Below are 20658 nucleotides of genomic sequence, written 5' to 3'. Positions count from 1 at the left end.
AGCAGAGGAAACATAACTTGAAAAAATACATGAACGTGTAAGTCCAATGTTTGAGGGGGACCTCCTAGGTCAAGCAGTACGAACACGGGAGCCTGTGTTTGCATACTGAGTCCACGCACAGGAGGAAAAAAGAGAATGAGGCCCAGAGTAGAGGGAAGAGGTAACCTGAAGGTTGTTCGTATACTGTATGGTACCTAGTTCACTCTCTAAGACACATTTCTGATGATCCAGAGAGAGTACCATCAGAATGATTCTTCCTTGCCAAACTTGTATGTATGTGGTATTTATCCTAAGTTAGTCAGCTTGCTATTTGAGGAAAGCATACCATTTACTCCACCCTCACAACATGCCCATATGTAAAACAATCTATTATGAATTTGTTCAGTTAAACAAAAAGACAAAATGTATTGTTATCATTCCTAGCAAAACAACTAGTCCTCCAAACGCCATCACATCACCATCACCACCATTTCTTGAGTGCTTCCTGTAGGCCCAGCAGTCTTTACCTCTGTAAGTCTTCACACAGCTCCTCGCCCCTGCCCCACTGCGGTTCCTCTACTGACACCAGTGGAAAATGAAGCTTTGAGAGTTTAAGTTCCTTGCCTAAGAACACAAGAGCTAGTAAGGTCAGGGTCAGGATTAGAACCCAGGTGCTTGTGCCTGTATTTTCTTTGTTGTATTGTTCACCCTTCTATTGCTTAATTTTTATTTCTTCCCTAGCTTTATTGAGATCTGACAAAACCATTAAGATATTTAGAGTATACAATGTAATGATGGGATATATGGAAACACTGTGGAAGGATTCCCCCCATCAAATGAGTTACCACATCACTCTCCACCTCTTCTCGTACATACATTTTTTTTTATTTTGGGGGTTGGGGTGATAAAATTTAAATTCTATCTCCTAGCAAATTTCAGTTATACAATACACTGGTTATCAACTATAATCACCATGTTATAGTTAGACCCTCAGACCTTTTTCATGTTTAAATCTTAAAGTTTATACCCTTTTATCAACCTCTCCTTATTTCCCCCATCCCACAACCCACAGCCTGTGTTCTATGCCCACCAAACCATACATACTGCTTTGCAGTCTTGGTTATGGTATTTGTTACTGGAGGCGAATGCAAACAGTCTTTAAAACACCAATCTGAGGGGCGCCTGGGTGGCTCAGTGGGTTAAAGCCTCTGCCTTCGGCTCAGGTCATGATCCCGGGGTCCTGGGATCGAGCCCCACATAGGGCTCTCTGCTCAGCGGGAAGCCTGCTTCCTCCTCTCTCTGTGCCTGCCTCTCTGCCTGCTTGTGATCTCTCTCTGTCAAATAAATAAATAAAATCTTAAAAAAAAAAAAAAACAAAAAACAAAAAAACAAAACCAAAAAAAACCCACCAATTTGAGTCCATGTAACAGCCATAATGTAGTATAAAAGAAAACCCACAGATTTCTGTCCCAGTGACCATAAACAAGTTTTCACTGCCCATGCAAAATGGTCCTGCCTTCTGCGTTAGGACTGAATTCTTTTCAAAATTCCTCCTAAGATTCTATAAATCACCGTTAAAGTAGAAGTACAATCTCTATGTGGGATTCTTTAAAAAGTCCAAGGAAACTTGAGCATCAATTCTTTTTTCCTAAAAGAACCACAGAAAGGAAGCTGAGAGAAACATACCTATTATCATCAACCACCTGAACCCATTTCAGCAACTTTTATTTGATCAACATGCTATAAAATGTTAGGGAGACAATCACCGATTCGTACACTCTCCAGGTTCCTGTGGTCCATTACACTTCAGACTGGTAAGAAGAAAGCCTCTGAACAACAACAACAACAACAAAAAAAATACCTAAACTTATTTCATCAAAATACCAAGTTTTGAGAGAAGTATCTTTCTAATGCAGATATTTAGAAAAGCTCAGCTAGGACTTATTAGGCCAAAGTCCATGGGAATATTAAACCAAATGTTCAATATTTCTTTGCAGAATCTCAAATGGTCCCTAACTCAGAAAAGCTTAAAAGCCAAGCGAGGCCATGTAGAGACAAACCACTGAGTTTACATCAAAAACAAAATATATCTGAAGACCCAAACACATTTACATCACCTGAATTCGAAACTATAAATGCCCTGGAATGGGAGTCAGAAGATTGGGGTTCAAGTTCCTGCTATGACCCAGGCGGCACAAATGGTTTTCCACGTTTAACTTCTCTGCAATTCAGTTGCTCTATCATGTAAGAGATAATGTCAAAGAGGCCTAACCATTCTCACATTCTAGAATTTCATAGAAGAATTTGAAGTTTTCCTACTGCTATTCTAAATCGATGTTCTTTTTTTAAGATTTTATTTATTTATTTGACAGACAGAGATCACAAGTAGGCAGAGAGGCAGGCAGAGAGGGAGGGGGAAGCAGGCTCCCCACTGAGCAGACAGCCTGATGTAGGGCTCGATTTCAGAACCCTGAGATCATGACCTGAGCCGAAGGCAGAGGCTTAACCCACTGAGCCACCCAGATGTCCCTCCTACTGCTATTCTAACCTAGATGAGGGAACGAAGACACGAAGGATTAAACTAAGTGTCCAATGCACAAGGCTCACAAGTGGCTTACCTGTCACTTGCAACAGACCTGCAGCAGGTTAGGGCTGTACCCACAGGACCTCAGATCCCTCCCCATGGTTCCTGTGTCTCCCACCCCCAGCCGCCAGCTCACGTGGCCCTTTGTCTTGGGGTGCTGATGCCGACTTCCCCTTGAGCACGAAGAACCACAAGTGCCTGAGAATTTATAACCTGATGGGAGGGATGAGGATGTATAAATACCCCAACTCCCTTGCCCCTACTGGAGATAACTCTAGGGTGCCACATACATACACCACGTCCAGTCTGCCCTGTCGGATAAAAGCAAACTTGCCCTCCTTGAGTCTCAGCTGAATAGCACACCCTCCTTATCCTGCTTCTCCTACTGGTTCAACTTCCCTGATCCCCTCCCAGATTTTCCTGGAAATACCTCCCCTCAAAAATCACTTTCACATGAATCCTTCTCTCACTATCTCCTACCAGGAAACACAAACTGAGAGAAATTTAAAGGCGACTCTAGTTCAAAGATTTCCAAATGACAACTGCTTACACACAATTCCTGCTATATCCACAAAATACAATTTCTTTATGTGGTTAACCAACCACATAGCTTATTAAGGATCTTTATTTTAAACAACTACCTATGTTGTTTGCCTGGGTAGAAGGTAATACCAACACAGTCTAAAAATAAAAGTGATTCAGCTCTGGCTAGCGCAGGCAAAAATTCCTGAGCTCAAGATCTTAAAAGCACACTGGCATCGGACCGAAAATTCTCCTTGATGAAATCTGAACAATTTGAAGATATTTAAAAGAGTCACTTCCTCACTCGGCGATTCGCTGATATCTGATGCTGCCTCCCTGTATCACCTAGTCTTGCCAGTACCAATGGGATGCTCTCTGCACTCTGGGACACATTGCTTTAGTAGCCATGTTGTGTATGCACCCGGCACGTGGCATAATTCCTGGTACATAGGCAAGGTACGGTAAATGTTAAACTGTTTAAGGAGTAAACTGAGTCTCAGAGAAGCTGAGTATCTTACCTGAAGCCACACGTTGATCAGTGGGCTAGGATCGGATACAACTGAACCCTTTCTCTCCACGCTACCTGCCAGCATCTAGAACCAGATGTGATTCATTCCTAGAACTCACGAGGACTTTTCCTAGATGACTTCTTCTATGGCAGTAAGTCTATACAAGTAAACACGTTTTTACTCTCTTATAATCTCTGTTTCTCCTATTCTCCCCCAAAGTCTCTGAGAATTCCATGGAACATTGCTGCTGACTGATTTTCATCCACTATTTGCCTATTAGCATAACCTCTTTTTATTACTTTCCTTTTTCAACTACTGCTATTACTCCTTTTTTTCTTTCATTATAACCCTCAGAATTGATTTCAGTTTTATGTTCATTATTGTTCACTTATAATCAGCTTTTGATTGCATGCTGATTATTCTTAAATTTCAACTTTATAGGACTGAAGAAAAACAGTGCTTGGTGTTATGCTTCTGATTACAAAATCAGCTGGATTAAGTTATGTAACTGTTTTTAAAAGGCCTGTACCTAAGTTTTAAAATGCAATTTTTTTGTTTAACCTTGGATGAGCTGTCTGAATAGAGAATGGTTAAGAGCAGGGTGAGACCAAAAAATAATGAGGTTTGTTTTCCACTTAAGCTACATGAAAAATACCAGAATTGACACATCCAAGTAAGGCTCTGTATTTATTTCAATTTCTTGCTGCAGTTCAAAATGCTTCTAGAATTCCTATTTAAGAGGTGGTATCAGAGCTTACACTCGATTCCCTGGAATACCCTTCTCTCAATTGCAACTCTTCTTGGTTTAAATTGATCTCACTTTCAGAAATGGTCAGAGCTTCTCAAACGAGCACTGGTGAATAATGTAGTGGGAAACAAGGTTTGGTTCAAAAACAAGCATATGAAGCATAAACAAGACAACTTGTATTCATGGTCCATGAGCTGGCTTTCCAAGGAGCTATAAAAGATGTGCATCTCTAGGAAAGCTCAGAGATGCCAAAAGGGTCCAGGTGGAAAAGCTCAAGGTGAGTCAAGAAACTTGCATACCACACAACACCAAAAGGCATTATATTTACTTCCTATGGCTGTCAGAACAAAGCACCACAGACAGTGGAGCTTAAAAGAAATGTTGTGTCTCAAAGTTCTGAGAACAAGGCATCATCAGGGCTGGCTCTCTCTGAGGCTGTGAGGGAGAATCTGTTCCATGCCTCTCCCCTCGCTTCTGGTGCTTTTTTGGCCTCCTTTGGTGTTCCATGGCTCGTAGAAGCATCACCATGATCTCTTCATGTTCAGATAAGCGTTCTCCCTATTAGCATTTCTGAATCTCAATTTCCCCTTTTTATGAGGACACCAGTCTTACTGGATTGGGGCCCACCACAGCAACTTCAGTTAACTTGATAATCTCTGTAAAGATTCTGTCTTGAAATAAGATCCCATCCTGAGGTACAGAGGCTTAGGCCGTGAAGGGAGAAATTTGGTTTTGGAAGAGACACCATCCAACCTACAACAGGCACAACTGAACAGACTGATGTTGAGTAGCAACCCAAGGAGTTGCGTGGGACAAGAGTTGTGACAAGAGCTCTGTGTATAAAGTCTCTGAACCAGTCTGCTTTTTAAAATGGACTTGGTGAGGGCAGTGAGAACGCCTACCTCCCAGGGTCACTGTAAGAACTCAATGAGACAATCCTGCTCAGTGCACAACACCAGACCTGCGCAAGAGATGTGCTTGGGAAATGTCTGGAGTCTATTTCGGCATGTACTCAACTTCAGGTTATCCGAACAGACACCATCAACAGCCACTGCGTAGGTAAGTTCCAGAGGAACACTACAGCTACATTCCAGAGAGCGCTGCAGAGCTCTCAAGAGCACCACGCACCTCTCCCTAAACTGCCCATTTCTCAGTGGTCTCCACCGCACTGGCCTATATACGTTCCTTAAAGGCAGCAGCGACCTCATAAGCCCAAGTTTCCTACCAACCCACCATCTCCGGGGCTTAATAAGTGTGCCTAGTATGCATTTAACAAATACTCACTGGAAGAATAAAAGAATATGAATATTTAGTAGAATATTAACAGTTAAGGTATTTCTTAAACATTTTAACCAGACATGGGAAACAGGAAATGTAGCTCAAACTATACACCAGACAACATTTCTACTTTGGAGAACATTAACATAAAATATATATTCATTGTACGCTCATGCTCATAGCAGCATTATTCACAATAGCCAGAAGGTGAAAGCAACCTCAGTGTCCACGGATGAATGAATGGAGCAACAAAATGTTACATATGTTTATACATACAATTGAATATAATCCAGCCTTAAAAAGGAAGGAAATTCTGGCACTTGCTATTGCATGGATGAGATTTAAGGGCATTATGCTAAATGGAATAAGCCAGTCACAAAGGACAAACATGATATGATTTCTCTTACGTGAGGTCCCTAGAGTGGTGAAACTCACAGACACAGAAAGCAGAATGGTAGTCTGCAGGGGGTTGGTGAGGAGGGAAAGGGGGAGCTAGTGTGTAATGGGTACCAAATTCCAGTTAGGAAAGATGGAAAAGTTCTTGGAGGTGGATCATGGCAATGGCTGCGCAGCACTTACTTGAGGTGAATGCACTTAATGCCACAAAGACACACACTTCAAAACGGGTAAAATGGCAATTTTATGTTATGCATATTCTACCACAATAAAAAAGTAAATAATAAAAATTTTTAAAAATATATACACATTTGTATTTTTAGGACCTTTAGAAACTTGGTAAGCAAAAGCAAGGTTTCAGAGACATAAAAGGCATTTGCAGGGTCAAATTTTGAATCAAAAATGCAGTTCCTTTGCTACTTCCCTTAACATCCTAAATTCAATCACAAAAACACTGCTTTGCATTCATAATTAATTTTACTTAAATTATAACAATATTGCTTATTTAGAACTTCAAAGTTCCAGTAAAGGGATTCTTTTCTGACCTATTAAAAAAGCCTTTGAAGTATGTGTGGGGAAATAGATTCATCCTGTAACAGAGAACAAAATATCTTCAAGAAAGAAATACTGGAACTCGTGGATTGCAGTAGACATAACATTATTGATACACTGCCAATATTAAGATAAATGAAATGTCATATTCACACATGGCCCTTTAATGGAAAAGGAAACAATAATTTTCTCTCATCTCTATCTGAAGCTTTAACTCTGTGTGTTTCCCCCACATTAAAATTATATTTTATATAAAATATAGTTATAAAATCAATTTTATACCACTCATAAAAGCCTCACCATAAACCTTTACCAGACAAAAAAGAAAGTATCCATTACATTCACAATATGCCCTGCTAGGAGTTTTGGATCTGGTACTCCAATCCTAAAAGTACCTGTGATACCGTGATTTGTAGTAAGAAATGCATATTTGGACTTCATCCATGGTCCTGGTGTGGAGCTCCTAAAAATCCTGGTCCTAAGTGATGAGAGTGATAAAGGTGTCTTCTTGTTATGTGCACAAGGTGACTTTTGGACCCCACCTGAGGAAGGGTGCCGGTTGCTAGGGGAACCAAGCAAGTGATCAGACGGTTAGAGCTTTCAGTCCCATCCCTCTTAGGGGAGGTGTGAGGGTCTGGAGACTGAGTTCAATCACCAGTGGTCAGAGATTTAATCAATCATGCCTATGTATAAGGTCTCCAGAAAAATGCCTGACCTATGGGCTTCTGAGAGCTTTGCAGCTGGTGAACACATGGAGTTCTGGGGAGAGTGGTGCGCTCAGTGCATGGAAGTTGTTCAACTCTACTCACATACCTTGCCCTAGTCATCTCTTCCACCTGGCTGTTCTTGAGTTATATCCTGTAATAAACCAGTAGTAATCTAGTAAGTAAAATGTTTCTCTAAATTCTATAAACTGCTCTAGGAAACTGATGGAACCTGAGGTGGGGGGAACCAAGGGAACCTCCAATCTATGGTTCATCAGAAACACAGGTGACAATCTGGACTTGAGATTGGCAGGGGAGCCAGGAGCCAGCAGTTTTAGGATTGAGTCCTTAACATGTGGGATCTGAGGTTATCTCTGGGTAAACAGTGTCAGAATGGAGCTGAATTATAGGATACCCAACTGGTGTTAGAGAATAACTTGGTAGTGTTAGAAAACCCATCTGAATTGGTGTCAGAATCTATACCCTTAGGCTCAGCCTCCCCAAAGGACCAATCATAAGACTTCTGCTTCCATTTCAAAGGAGACTACTCAAGATTTAGTCATTCGACCTTTCTTCATCATTTTTAAATTAGTGAGGGTAACCAGTTTATAACTTCACTATCTCAAATTTATCTAGCTTTCCTAATTAGTCAAATAGCACATTTATTTTTTCATGCTAATTATTAAAAAGTTAACAACTGAAAAATTCATTCTTCTTTCCCCTGTATTGTTGGTTTTCAGGTTTAATGATACATCACTTCGCTTTAAAAAGAGTTATGAATCATAACAAAGAAACACTCCCCATTAAGAGTTTATCCCCTTAATCAAAAATAATTAATAACTTTCAGCTTTCTTTATATTACTTATTTAAGGCCTACATAAGCCCTAAAGCTGGAAGGAGAGTGCATATTAAATGTGGTTTTCCTCCCCTTTTCAAAGGTAAGATAACCCAAATAAGTCCTTCAAAGTCCAGGCAGTTTTAACCACAGCATCTTGATAGCAATTAAGAGAGCAGAATCAGACGATGGGGCAATAAGCAAAAGATACCAGAGTTTCATTACACAAATGTGAAGAGATCCCCATTGATCTGGCAAAAAGTAATATCTTCTGATAAAGCTAAAAAATCTCGCAATCGGTGGTGAGGTCAAGAAAGTCCTTTTCCCAAGAGGTTTCATTTTATTCCTCTATTCCTGAGCACACACAAGGCACCACGAGGAGCCTCTCTCTCCTTTCATGGCATTGCCTACCTTGACTCTTCTGATTCTCTACTCTGGGCTTCCACTGCTCATCTTCCTTGCAAACTGAGGCACTGAGGGGATTTAGAGGAACGATAGGAAAAGATCTATGAAAATAAAGCCTTTCTGATTCTAGTTTGCCATAATAATCCCAAAACCAATCACTAATATTTATTGATAATTTAAGGCACAGTGCTAAGATGGTGTGCATGAGCTCAGCTAATGCTCAGTGCAACTGTAGGAGGTCAGTATGGTAACTCTCCCCATTTTGCAGTTGAGGAAACTCAGACACAGGGTAATTTCATCAAATTTAACAACCAACAATTTTTTGTATCACTTTTATGTACCACTGGGAAAAACGTGCAAATCAATCTATGACACAAGTATAAAATATATTTGGAATTCAGAGATGTTGAAATGTGGGTGAAGAAACGTGTGTCTTACAAATAAAATATGTAATAATTTTCACAAGACCATGGGTCTAAATGAAATGAACCCTGCCCCCTGAGTCCCAGCTGACTGCACCAGGGACTGATATGGGAACCAGTAGCCTGTGCAGGTGGCTTAAAGGAAGCCCTGCCCAATAAGAAGCTCATTATTGAGTGGTGGCAAAAAGACCCAAACAAATCCTTTTTGGGAAGCATAAAGTGGTGGTAAACCAAGATAAGTTGAGTACTTCAACTCAGAATATTGTTTCAAGCAAAGCTGAGGAAGTGTTCTGGGCCTGTATGAAGCCCACTGTCTACATATATCTTAGAAATTGTTTGGCTATTTTGTTTGGCTATTTTGGATAAATGAACTGACTTCTCATGATACCCCATTTTCCCATTTAATAGTTTCTTCCTGAGAAATACTTTTCATTTTAATCATAAGAAAACAGTCTAAAACAAGTACCACTGCCACCACCTTCAAGTCTGGTAAAGTAGTCCAATACAGATCAAAAAGGTGAATAGTAAGAAAATCTTCAGAAAGTTGGAAATGTGAAAAAGTGAAAAAAGCAACCATGAACATGTGATCTTGGAGAAAACAAGATGGGTTAGCAGCAGCTCATGAAGGATGGAAAATATCGTGATGCTCTAAATAGAGATCAGGCCTCCCCATCCACACTGCACCCTGAGCTCTGCTACTTGGGGCAGCCATGGTGCTGTTCCTAAGACCTCCCCACCTCAGCCATGTGCTGTAGGATGGAGGGAGACACCTTATACAAAATAGTCACTCTTTCAGCTGGCCAGTGATCTAAACCTGAATACAAAAGGATGAGCTAGACAAATGAGATTTTCTTATTAGAAGTATAACATCCTGGGAGACAGAAGCTGGATGATGTTTGGGAGATAGGGGGCTATAGTAGGCATAGGAATGAACAATCAAAATCATGTACAGGTACCCCAATGTTTATAGCAGCAGGGTTCACAATAGCCCAAATATGGAAAGAGCCCAGATGTCCATAGACAGATGAATGGATAAAGAAGATGTGTGTGTGTGTGTGTGTGTGTGTGTGTGTGTGTGTGATGGAATATTATTCAGCCACAAAAAATGAAATCTTACCATTTGCAACAACATGGATGGAACTTAAGGTTATTATGTTAAGCAAAATAAGTCAACCAGAGAAAGGCAATTATCACATGATCTCATTCATGGGGAATTTAAGAAACAAAACAGAGGATTATAGGGGTAGAGAGGGAAAAATAAAATTAGACAAATTCAGAGAGGGAGACAAACCATAAGACGCTTTTAACTATAGGAAACAAATGGAGGGTTACTGGAGGGGAGATGGGTGTGAGTGTGGGGATGGGGTAACTGGGTGATGGGCATTAAGGAGGACACATGGTGTAAAGAGCACTGGGTGTTACATGCAAGTGATGAATCACTGAAGTCTACCTCTGAAACTAATAATATATTATATAATATTTAACTGAATTTAAATAAAATTCTAAAAAAACACGTGTAGGTAGAAGTTATAAAGAGATATAACCACGATGAGTGGAAAAGGCACGAAAGAGCCAACACCAAGGAAGACTGGTCTTGAGTTCTAGTCCATTTCCCTTTCAATAAACCTTTTATTTTCCTGGAGATATGTCAAGCAGGTCTCTTTAACTAAAGCAGACTCAAGATGCAACAGAACCGCCCACACAAGCCAGAGAGCATAGAAGGAAATAACTAAGCCACACTGCACCATTTCAACAAGACCATGATGTCATTAACATCAGAAAAGGCCTGGGGCTTGGGGCTGGGTAAAGTGTGTCACTCTCACTGCACTCAGGCTTAGAAACATGTGCTTAGTAAGGGAGGCAGATTTAGGGGCTTTTGAGTTCTCTTCTTTTATTTACATGTTCCTTTCCCGGGGCCATAACAAAGAGTTCAGAGAACACTTGGGCACAGGGACAAAGTACATGGTTCTAGGAGCAAAGATAAGCAAGATATTTTTTAACTAGAGTGGTTCCGCACACCCTCTCCACTCAGGGATGGTAAACAGCCTTTATCACCGTTGTGCTTTCAGCACAGGATAAAGAAAAGCCAAGCCAGCAATGGGGACCCAGCATGGAAACGTTGGCCCCTGTCCAGTCTACTGCCTTAATAATGCCCATCTTTCTCTTCTATCCCCATTACCAACATTCAATTCAATTCAGTTAGTTTTCCAGAGACAGTCTTGGTTTCTGTTATACCTGCTGCCCTAGTATAGTTACTCACAGTGCTCACATTCACTCTTAAGGTATCCCAATTTGGCAATAAACTATAAATTATGCAGTCACCCTAATTTTGGTTCAAGCTCCTGTCTTCTCCCATTTTATGTATCACAGGAGAAAAAAAAAAAAAAGAAAGAAAGAAACCTGTCAATCACAAGTGTGCAAAAAAAGTCTAGTTTTCAGAGATACTGAAATGAGAAAAAGCTAATCTTATAATAAAATATGTAATCACGGGGGTACGGATGGTGCAGTCAGTTAAACATCCAGCTCCTGCTTTGGGCTCACATCATGATCTCAGGGTTGTGGGATCAAGACCCATGTCAGGTCCCACGCTCAGCTCAGAACCTGCCTGAGATTCTCTCTCTCTCTCTCTCCCTCTGCCCCTCCCTCTATTTGCACACGCACGCACACTCTCTTTCTCTCTAAAATAAATAAATAAAATCTTTAAAAAATTGTATTATTGTTACAGATCACAAAAATTATCAGTGTTGAAGGCAAGACTTGGACTGAGGCAGTCTGATCCCAGTCCTGATTTAGCCATAGTCTCCTGACATAATCATTACTGCCACTGAATCAGTTCCACAGTCCCCCAAATAATTACCATGCTTGGATTCCTCTAACCCTCTTCATCCTCTATGCAGAAAGGGTACGCTAACGCATAAAACTGCCCCGTCACCTCACTATCTAACTCTTCAATGACTCCCCAACTGCCCTCAAGAATAAACCTCAACTCCACTACCAGACCCACCAGGACCAGCAGAATGGTGTCTGCCCCTGCTTATGTCCCCAGCTTCATCTCCAACTGCTCCCCCACCTCAAAATCCACAAGACAGCTCAAAATCCCTCCTGAAATTCCTCAGTGCCCACGAGGCACAACTCTGGGACTCACAAGAAGTGCAGAGTGGTGGGAAAAGAGATTCCAGACCCACATCCCACCCCCACTTGGGTCCCTCACTTATACAGACCCACTCCTAGTGCTTTGCCAGGTCTCCAGGAATAATTGATATATTACATCAAATCACTCCAATTTTAAAATAAAAATAAATTTCGGAGTTAAACAGGAGGAATGTATGCCTTCATGACTGGTGCTGAAGTGCTAGTTTTTTAACCATTTCTAGAAAGAGGTAAAAGCCGGCCATGATAACAGCACCCTGATCAAAGTCTGAACTCAGAACACCAGTTCATCCTCCATTAGCATTCCCCAAGGCCCACCTGCAAAGGCAATGCAATTTCACAGCTTCTCCAGCATTTCTGAAACCCTCCGGGCAGTGCTTTGTACTTGGGCAGACAGTGAAGCAGGCATCTGTTTGCCCTTTGGTACGTGTTTGGACTATGGTCTATTCTTTAAGTGGCCTCCCACCCCAAATTTTTGACACATATGAGGTCCAGAAGCCATTACTACTAAGTCAACACCAACATGGGCAAACATTTCTAGAACGAGCCACATGCAGGGGGTGCAACTGAGCTCCCCATGTGACCTTCTCCATTGCTCCCTTGGGCCTCTACAGAACTTCACTTCATGCCATCTGCGCATTAATGAACAGCTGGAGCCCAGGAGGCAGGCCTTGGATTCTCTGAGCCCCAAGTTCCCCAGATGCAAACGGAAAAAAAAATCACCTCTGTCTCATGTGGTGGTTGCAAGGATTAAGTGAAATAAAACATATGGAAACACCAAGTTGGTGCCTAACCCTGAGATGGCAGCAGACAATACATGTTTATCAGATCGGAGGAAGGAAAATGTTTCTAGCTTAATAAAGCCTAAGAAAAATGAAAGTAAATTTAGCTTCAAATTCATTGCAAGAGAATTAATCATTGTGAGCCAACTATATCATTATAATGTCAAATGTACTCTTTGTAACCACCTATGCAAATTATTCCTTTTCAGAGAACAATAAATAGAGGTTCAGCCAGGTTCAATAACTTGCAAAGCAAGAACCTGGCAGACCCAGGATTTCAACTTAGTTCTATCTGAATGCCGAATTCATACCCTTTCCTCCTCTGTTAGTCTGTTTCCCAGACTCTGAAGCAGGGGAGGACAGAGTCAGGTAAGAGCCTGGAGAGGACAACCGTGCAGCACTGATTAGTACACCGGAGTCAGCATGAGCCCAAAGGACCAAAGGTGCCTGCCACTCAGGGCAAAGAGATGAGGAAACATAAGCCATCAGTGCAACCAGCCAGTTCAGCCCCAAGAGGACCCTTTAATACAGCTTAATGTTTCAACAGCCTAAGTGGCTTGTCAGCATGAGGCAGGTGACGCCTGGGCACTGTGATTTTAAGCAGATGACTCTGTGACCCCTGGACGCCCGTTCCCTTACATGTATCATGAAGACAGTACAATCTTCTCTGTAGTAATGTTGCAAGGCTTAAAGAAATAATGTGGTGCCATCACTCCGCACAGGTCTCGGGCACATATGGAATGAACAGTCCTATTATGAAAGCTCTCTCACAAGCAGACTTTCTACATCCCCTTCCTTCCTCTCTTCCTCAATTATCTGCATCATCGCTCCACTTCTGTTACTTTACCTGCCTCTGGCTATTCTCTGAGTACCCTACCCACTCACTGAGACCACAAAATCTTACTGAATACCTAGTCAGGCCAGCTGGGGAAACTGTGGTGTGTAAGAAAATCCCCAGCCTCACAGAGCTTACAATCTTTACTTGGAGGAGAGCGAGGAAGACCGACCATAAATAAATACACAAACAAACACACAGAGTAAACCGCCAGGTAAAGTGTTATAAACTACTAAGTAAAGCAAGAAAGGGGCAGAGAATAATCCCCAGCGTGAGGGAGAATCAGATAAAATAATGAGAGAAAGCCTGGTCTCAAGATTTAACACTGAGTTGGAGAGGTGAGTGGAAGAAGGGAACACCCCGAGATCAGAGGGAATGGCGTGTCAGAGGGAGGGCACAGCAGGCGCCCCAGTGCAGGAAGAAGTAGTGCCTTAGAAGACCAGCAACACAGCTCTATTGCAGCTATACCGCCTGGTATAATTACAGGCTTACATGCCAATTTTGCCACCAAACTCTAAGCCCCCTGAGGGCAGGCCCCTGCATCTCCTTTCTGCATTCATTCAGTCACACAGGGTTCATTAATGAGGTGCACCTATATGTCCAGCAGTCTCTTAAGCACTGAATTTACAGGGAAGAACTAAATCAATATAGTTTCCAACCTCAGGGAGCTTACACTAAATAGCACTGGGCACAGACTAAGTACTCAGAAAATGAACTAAATGGCAAGTTTTTTGGTTATGGAGTTCTATGCACGCTGAGTTCTAGGCTTTCTACAGCCTATCCTCTTTCCAAATTTGCCTAAAAGATGACCGTCAGCCCTCCCCTTCAGTTTCTCACCTGCCTTTCCCTTCTCGGTACCAGACTGGGGGCAATGAGTCCTCTGATCTCCCCACCTTCTCTCTGCCCTCTGTCTTTGCATGCAGCCCCCTCCACCGGGAATGCCCTCCCCACCTCCATCTTCTTCACCAGACTAACTTGAGTATTATTTCCCAAAATTTCATTAGTATATTGATTTTACCATTTGCTCAAATGTGTACAAGTGTCTCAAATTCTCCAGGCAAAACATATCCATCGAGTAACAGAAAGTGATAAATCAAGTGACGATTCCACACTGAGTAGTAAAGAGAATTGAAGCCTAAATGATCTGAGGCTACTTACATAATCTCTCTTCCTCCCCAAGATCTGAGATATTATTTCAGGGACTTTCTGGGCATTGTGCCTACAGAACTGGGCTAGGATATGGGGGCAGCAAAATTCTCACTACTCAGGGTGTGTGCACTCCATCACTGGCCGGTAAAATGTAAGTTTCATTTACAGTAAACAAAACCAATTTGGGACACTTAAAGGTCTTCCCCACACAGAAGGTCAATAGTTTAGCTTCTAAATTATCTAAGATAGATTTCCTTTTCTAACAGCAGAAATTGCAGCTGTACTTCATCTTTAAAAAAAAAAATACTTATTCTTTGAGGCAAGAAGGCACATATAGGTGAGTCACAACTTCCAATGCAGCCTCCACAGCCTCATTTAGCTGATAAGGACTTGCCCAGAACCTCTAGGCCTTCACTTCTAAAAGCCACACATCCATCTTTCTCCTACTTCCTCCTCCTCCTAAAATTGAGCTGGAGCCATCCATTTTGAAGTATACAACAGCAGGAGCGCGCATCTAACCAGACACGTCCAACAGTATGTGCTGCTCTCTGTTCCCGGACAGCAGCTCTGGGCTTCATGGAGAACCACATGATGATTCTACACTTGCGGACCTGATAGCAGTGTTTCCCACAGTGTCTGTGCTTCTTTTACAACAGAGCGGCTCTGTGAACTTCACCCTGCCATTATGAGAGGGAAAATGTACAAAAGAGGCAACAATACCATGTTTAGAATTACCATTAGCTATTTAAACTCTGTGCCCTCAACCAAGACGCAATGGGCTCTGTGTCAGTCTCTGTGTCCACTGTGGCCGTGCCTTGCTGTATCACACTGCCATGTAACACAAAACCCTGTTCTCCTAGCTGGCTAGTTTGGACATGGCAACATGGCCTTTATCTGTGAAAAGAGCCCTAACACGGGTTAGATCTTGACTGCGGTGTTGAGTTCACAGAACATTCTCTCTAAAAGTTTCAGAGCCAGCCTAGGTCTATAATAAGAAGTACACAGTACAGTGATTAAATGCTTTGTTTTCAGCAACCAGGACTAGAGTTCAGACCAACTATTTTTTACAAGCCAAATAATTTGGGCAAGTCACTTAACCACTCTAGGCTCTTTCAAGTTCCTTATCAGACACTGCAAATCCCCACCTGATCTGGCCCCTACCTACCTCAGATGCCTATTAGGACCACCATGTTCCCCTCTTTAACTACTTGAACATGCTGAGCTCACACCCACCTCAAGGTCTTTACACTTGCTGTCTTCTCTGCCCTATACACTCTTCCCCTGGCTGGCTAATTTTCGTTACTAAATTCTCAGCTCATATGTCAAAAGTCACCTCCAGGATCTCATAAACATAATGTTAAGAATGTGAGTCCAAATTGTGCAACTCCATTTACAGAAAGTACAAAAAGGAACAAGACCGTGGAATGGTGGTGTAAGTCTGGGCACTGGTTACCCTTTCCAGGGTGGAGGTAGCGACAAGTAGGAGCACAAGGGGGCCCTCTGGGTTACTACTAAATGAAGAGCTTTTTTTTATCTGGTTCTGGTGACCTGGGCATGTTCAATTTGTGAGAACTCATCAAGCTGTTTACTTATAATATGTCCATTTTTAATACATGCATTATATTACAATAAAAAAATTAGGCCAAAACAAAACTAAAAACCCCACTTTGTCAAACTGAGTTTCCCTTGACCATCTAATCAACACTCATCTTCTTGGCTAAGCTAGTCATTCTCCAACCTATGATCCTGTTTAATTCTCTTCTTTGCCTTTGTCCCTGGCTAGAAATCATCTTACTATTTGTGTATGAAAAGTCAAACCCTTCCCCACCCCTATGAAAATAAAGTATGATGTGGCCATGTACTCTACCTGCTTTATTCACTAACCCTAAATATCAGCACCTAGAAGAATCCTGTCCACCGTATAGACTGAATAAAAAATATATGTAAAGTAAGTGGCTAAAGGGGCCCTCTAAAAATATAACATCAGTCATAAGTCAAAACACTGAAGCCAAGAGCAGAGGAAACAGAACATGTCAATGAAATTAAGCCTTGGGAGTAAGTGTCAACTGTTAAACTTGACTATGGGAGGTGGTAGGTAAAGTATCATTCTAGGGGTACCTTTGTGAGTGGTTAAAGTTACTTCTCTAAAGCAGAAACAGGACCTTTTACCTCTGTACACACAACAGCTTGGCCCAAGGTCCAGTAAAAAAGTAGGTCTGAGTCAAGAATGGCAACAGATTTCTACACACTTAGGATTTTTAGGTTTTGTGGGGAAAAGGGTGGGGGTCATGTGCATTGTAACGTTTGCACAGTCAAGGGAATAGGTAGGTACAACATCAAAGGAGACTCAGATGGAGTAGATACTAAGAACTATCCAAGAATTTGAAGAGTTCCTTACAAGTCATGAGCAATGCTCACCTATTATTGTCAATTGTAAGATGTTTAAAAAGAAATAATGAATGTGTCAGTAGTTCTAGAACTTGGATGTGATATAGTTCCTACTTGGCATGCAGACTAACCTAAATACTGACATAATGCCCTTTCATGAGGAAGCCTATACTCACCAAGCAACAGTCTGGTGTAATAGGAACTTAAACTACTCTGCCACAAACAATAACCTTGAACAAGTCATTAAACTTCTTCAGGCCTCGATTTTTTCCACCAGTGAAATGAGCTGGTCGGACTTGATGCTTGTTAATGTCCAGTTTGCAAAATAGTATCTCTGACACTATCTACTGTTCCCAAATTTTAAAAAAAGAATCCTCATCTTTGAAACCTTGTATTTACGGGATAAACACACGCCACAAGGAATGTAAATCAAGGCTACTAGATGGGGTGAGGTAATGGATCCTTTCACCTAGTCTTACTGAACCAAAGCTAACCATCCCCAACCAGATTCCCTAGAGTGCTGTATTCAGGCTTTCATTTCTTGGTTAGGCAGGAAGCCCAATCACACGTCAGCTGAACACTTCAGTTTCTCTGCACAATTACTTGCTTTGCTCGAGTTTTCACTGCCCTGGGCCCCATGTTTCTCATCAATTCAAGTCTACACTCATAGTTAGCGCCACAGTTCTTGTTTTTTGTAACACTTAAATAATGAATAGGACTTGATCACCTGGAGGTATTCTCCTTACTCTATTACAATAGTTATTAGTGATTTTAATTAGACAAACCTGCCATTCCTTTTGCTATCCTACCATACTGTCAAGTGCCTATTAAGGATATTACAGTAATACGTATTAGCACCTTTTAAATTTACATTAACAAAAACAGAGAAATGAGAAGTCAGGAAATGAAAAGAGAACGCTGGGGGGAAAAAAAACCTTTTCATTTTTTCTAAAAACTATACTATGCATATCCTGGTTAAATTTGCATGAGTGATAATTTGCCTCTCATACATTAAAAATGGGAAAATGAACAAGGACATTGCTCTCTGTGGCTGGGCCCCACACTGCCCTTTAGTTCAAAGGGGAAAGAGGTTATTTACGGAGAATCGGAAATTGAGCAGTTGCGTGATTTCTCCAAGAGTCATCACCAACTCAAAACTCCCCAAAGGGCTTCTGAATTCTTCGACTCTCACCGTTCTGGAGAAGGTAAAATCCACTGGGAGCCACGCTCGAACAGCTAGTTATTCAGCATCCAACCGGGCTCCCCTAGGTTTCTATTCTCCATAAAGGAGAAGAACGTGGACAGGGCCAATGCTATGTCGTGCTTGTGACCGGGCGGACTGCTCCTTGAAAGGAGGGAGCGCATTTCCCACTTTTCTCCTTGACCATTTCACCAACATTCGCATTTCACCAACTCAAGCGTCCTGAAGTCTGCCAAAGCAGCCCCCCTGTAGAAATTCCTCAGGGAGGTGAGTTATTAATACCAACCAGGCTGGGTTAGTTTCTAGGAATATTCATCACGTGGCCGAACAAACGCGCTCAAGGGTCAAGACGTTCCCGCAGCTCCACTGACAAAGCAGATAATAAAACCTCAGGACTCCAAAACCCGGCCCAAGGAACTTCTTGACTGGCCACTCGGCGCCAGGTGCCGTGCCGGCGCGCTCCACGTGAGCCCGGGAACCCGACGACAGCCCTGCTGAAGACTAAGCGTCGCCCCCCAGGACCCCGGAGCCACACCCGAGGGGGGACTAGGGAGTCCCCCGTGTGCCCGGGCGCCGCTCCGCGCGTCGCCTCCAGGGGTGCAGCGCCCGCGCCGCCGCGCCCTCGCCGCCAGGAGGGAAGAGGCGGCGGCGAGGAGGGCGGCCGGGCTCCTGCCACGGGGCGCGCTCACCTGAGACCTGGCCGCCAGCAGCGGGGGCCGAAGCATCAGGTCTCGCAGAAGTTTCCGGGCCTGCGCTGCTGCGGGGGACGCCATCTTAAACAGGAAACCCGGCGCGGGGGAGCCCAGTGCGCGCGGGCAGCGGAGGTCGGAGAGGGAGGAGGCGCGAGGGAGGAGAGGGGCGGGCCCGACCGGCCCCCACCGGGCCCCCCTGGGCCCCCCCCTCCCCGCTGCGCCCCAGCGCCCGGCCCCCTGCGCCCGGCCCCGCCCCTCTTTGTGATCAGAGAGAAAGGCGAAGTGGTTTCCCTGGCTCTGCATTCTTCTTGGGGCTCTGGGATTTCTTAGGGATAGTGAGACTTGATTAAAAGCTCGTTAGGGGTGCTCCTTCCCTGTGGCAGGCACCGCAGAGTGGGCGGTGAAGAAGGTTCACAGACTTTCTGCGCTTGCAAAGTTTAGAGTGTAGTGGGAAAAGTAGATAGATGTTGACGATGATGCAAGTAAGGATTTAAATGACTATCACGAATAAGCCAAACACAGAGGATTTTTAGGGCAGTGAAACTGCTCTTTATGATACCCTAATGGTGAATACATCTCAGTATATATTCATGCAAACCTATAGAATATCCAACACCTGGAGTGAATTTCAATTTAAACTAAGGACTTTCAATGATAATGATGTGTCATTGTACAAATATGATAGACAATGAATTGATGTATCCACTGTAACAAATACACCACTCTGGTGGAGGGTAATGACCAGTGGGGAGAGGTGAGTGTGAGTGTATGGGGGGAGGGGAGTGGTGGCATTAAGGGAAATCACTGTACCTTCCGCTGAATTCTGTTATGAACCTAAAGCTGTTCTTTTAAAGTTAAAGTCTTAAAATTAAAAAAAAAATGCTATCATGAACAATTCATTACTTAGGAGTATAGCAATTAAAAGGGAGGATTGTGCGGTGCCTGAGTGGCTCAGTCAGTTAAGCCTATGCCTTCCACTCAAGTCATGGACCCCTGGGTGCTGGGATCAAGTCCCAGGGCCTGCCGCCTGTTCAACAGAAAGTCTGCTTCTCCCTCTGCCCCTCTACCCACTTGTGCCCATTCTCTCTCTCTCTCAAGGAAGTAAATAAAATCTATCCAAATATAAATAAATAAATAAATAAATAAATAAATAAAAAGAGAGAATGAAATATCTACCCTTAGTGTTCCCTGCATGAGTTGCATTTTAAAATAAGCAAAGAACCCAAAATGCTAATGAAAAGTCCGTCTCTGCAAAGAACTCTTTATAAAGCAAGAAGGAGAGAAAGAGTCCAGAAATCGCCACTCCATTACCCTTAAATAGTAATTAATGCAGGTCACTCATTAGTGAGTGCACCTATTCATAGGAAAGTTTGTGGCGAACTTGGCAATGAAGGCATCAGGCTGTTCCATCCCTACATCCCTAAAATTTACCATCTCAGAATTCTCAAGGCTAGAAGTCTGAAATCCAGAACTGCTCTTCTTCCTCCAGGGACCCTAGGGAAGAATTCATTCCAGTCCTCTTCCAGC

The 20658-nt window shown here is 42.7% G+C and overlaps 1 protein-coding gene across 3 annotated transcripts in view; it reads right to left on the bottom strand.

Moving 5' to 3' along the window:
- Window positions 1–19332, bottom strand: part of SUCLG2 (succinate-CoA ligase GDP-forming subunit beta) — a 274984-nt gene extending 255652 nt beyond the window's left edge. For 2 of the 3 annotated variants that reach the window (XM_080830085.1, XM_080830086.1), the window contains exon 1: window positions 19129–19262. In XM_080830085.1, the coding sequence (XP_080686211.1) occupies window positions 19129–19212 (84 nt within the window). In that variant the 5' untranslated portion in view covers window positions 19213–19262. Of the gene's footprint in view, window positions 1–19128 lie in introns of all 3 variants that reach the window. The other variant, XM_080830084.1, reaches the window with a different exon arrangement.
- Between the last annotated feature and the right edge of the window lie 1326 nt (window positions 19333–20658).

The sequence above is a fragment of the Martes martes genome, assembly GCF_963455335.1.
Source record: "Martes martes genome assembly, chromosome: 1".
Lineage (NCBI taxonomy): Eukaryota > Metazoa > Chordata > Mammalia > Carnivora > Mustelidae > Martes > Martes martes.
This window is presented reverse-complemented; position numbering and strand designations above follow the sequence as displayed.